Genomic DNA, 2,305 nt, shown 5'->3' on the forward strand with positions numbered 1-2,305 from the left:
GAGATTGGTGTTTGGGTTGTGCTAACTGTCTTTTCTTTCCCTTTGAGGTGTCCAGCGTTGGTTTTCAAGGAATTTGGACCTATTGGAAGCTCCTACTACCCTAATGCCATGAATATTGAGGTGAACAATGTGGAAGAAAAAGCTGTCCATTCTTGGTCAAGAATCTCTTCTGCAGGACAGAAAGCCCTGGAGGAAGCCCTCAGAGTCTTCAACCCCATGTCCAAGGACCTTTCAGATACCGAAACCCAGCTGGTGGCTTTTCTCCAAGGCCTCAAGGAGGAAGGCTACCAGCCCACCGTCTTAAGGAGCAAGGATGTTTATGGGTACAGCTCCTGCACGGCGGATACTCCCAGCCAGACACAAGAGAGCACGCGAGACAATTCAAACACAGGCGCTGCTGTCTCTGACTGTACGAAAGCTCCGGTTAGAAGCCCTGCCGTGACAGCCGAGGTGCCTGGGACACTTGCGGAAGTTTCAGTCAGCTCTCCTAGCGTTCGCACCAAGCCTGTCTCTAAAGGGAGTGCCACAAACCTGCTGCTCAACTCCTTGAAAGAGACACGGTCAGGCACATCGAAGGCCTCAGCAATGGGCTTCCCAGCTAATATGTACCCTGACGTGTATCCAGCCATGAGACTCTCTGTCGTTCTGGAAGCCTTGGTCCCACTGAAAGCCACAGCATCCTGTTTGGAGTCCAAATACAAACAGGGGCATCTTGGAATCTCCCCCTCGGACCTGAAGCTTCTCAAGGCATCGGGTGCCTCGAGGCAGAACACTAAGCTACCCTCAGGGCAGTTCGACCCCAAAGGCTATAAACACGTAGTTAAGAAAGCGCCAGATTCTCCCGCTCTAGCTGTAACGCTTCTGAAGGGAACGAAAGGTGGGGTGCTAAAGGAGAGTAATGGTTGCAAAGCATCTGGAATCCTGAACGGTAGGATTACAGGCAGCTCATCTCAGTGTTGCAGTGGGGGGTCACAAGCCAAGGCCTTTAAAAATAAAGCCAAGGAAGTTCCGATGGGGAGAACTGAATGGAAAGACAGCAGTAGTCAGGAGACAGTTGGGCAGAAAAGGAAAAGAGCCGAGGAGGTGAAAGAAGCACCACAGAAGAAGAAGAAAAATGCCATGAATAAACCTGAACTAGGTCAGAGCACTTTGAACCTGCTGAGATCCCGGGCCATTAAGGTGGACAGCTCGTCGTCAGACGATGAAGTGAGGAGGAGAGCACAGAAGATCCTTAGGGTTAACTTGTCCCCTGTGATCAGAATCCAGCCATTGTCCCCCTCTCACAATGTCCCCTGAGTTCCTTCCTTTTGTCACTTTTCTCTTCAGTACAGAAGTGTGAACCAGCTGCCAGGCTGTGGAGATGTGTAAGAGCCACTTTCATTCTCTAGTGTCCGGCAACAGTATCACAGCCGGTACCTGCAGACTTTGGGCAGCTTGCTCCACGGCTGTTGCTGGCTGCCTGGCAACATTCTGCAGAGTTGGACTGCGCGAGTACAAAACCGTGTTTAGAAATACAGGACGACGCCTCCCAGCCCCCGTGGTGAGCTGAGCGAAGCCAGGTGCTAGTGTTCTGTGCTGTGCTTTTCTGAACGTGCTGGAGCGTGTGTCTGTGCAGTGGGGAGCGCGTGACTTTCTCCTGGCGTTCATGCACTGTGATATTTTGCTCTTTTTCAAGCTGTACATTTCTTGGTTTTATTTTGATCAAATTTTATAACTTTATTCTATATCTATATATCTACACACACACAGTGCCCTGGCACTGTCTGAAGACACGTCTCCTCCGCCCCTCTGGAGCTGGGTTCGCCCTTCAGTCAGTCTTTTGTCGAAAGGTGCCCGGGTTTCTTTCCCATCGTCAGTGTTGTTACCTGTCTGTTCTGGGCTCTCTTGAGAAGCTCAGAAGCAGGCAGAATTATAGCCACACATTTGTCTCTGGAAACACCATGCCAGATGGAGACTTGCCAGCTCGTAGCTGGGTTTAGGTCTATCCTGTTCAGGTGACCTCGGCAAAGAAAATGGAAAGTAGGGGAGGGCTGATTGGGCTGTTAGCTCTGAGTCTGTCTGACGGCTCTCTGGGTGCCGCCCCCTTTCGCTATCAGCAGAAATGCTAAATGCTTCCTGTGGGTTTGCTTCCAAAGAGCGCCGGGGGGAAGGTGCTGTCATGCCCCATCTGTTAACTTAAGAAATGAATTTGTGGCTGGTTGTCGACCCAAGATCTGGGGCTGCCAATCAGCGGATACTTAATATTTCCTGGCCAGACCGTCATCACTTGAGTGCTGCTGAACATTCCAGTGACTTGCGGGTTAGG

At 51.0% G+C, this 2,305-nt stretch overlaps 1 protein-coding gene across 1 annotated transcript; it reads left to right on the plus strand.

Annotated features, from left to right (window-relative positions):
• Positions 1–36: 36 nt before the first annotated feature.
• LOC112107149 (coiled-coil domain-containing protein 71) lies at positions 37–1,672 on the plus strand. Its single transcript, XM_024200735.3, has one exon. It carries the CDS (start codon positions 109–111, stop codon positions 1,294–1,296), a length of 1,188 nt encoding a protein of 395 aa, XP_024056503.2. The 5' UTR covers positions 37–108; the 3' UTR covers positions 1,297–1,672.
• The last annotated feature ends 633 nt before the right edge of the window (positions 1,673–2,305 follow it).

Source organism: Terrapene carolina, unplaced genomic scaffold (assembly GCF_002925995.2).
Source record: "Terrapene carolina triunguis isolate 2854851 unplaced genomic scaffold, T_m_triunguis-2.0 Scaffold51729, whole genome shotgun sequence".
In the NCBI taxonomy this organism is placed as follows: Eukaryota; Metazoa; Chordata; order Testudines; family Emydidae; genus Terrapene; species Terrapene triunguis.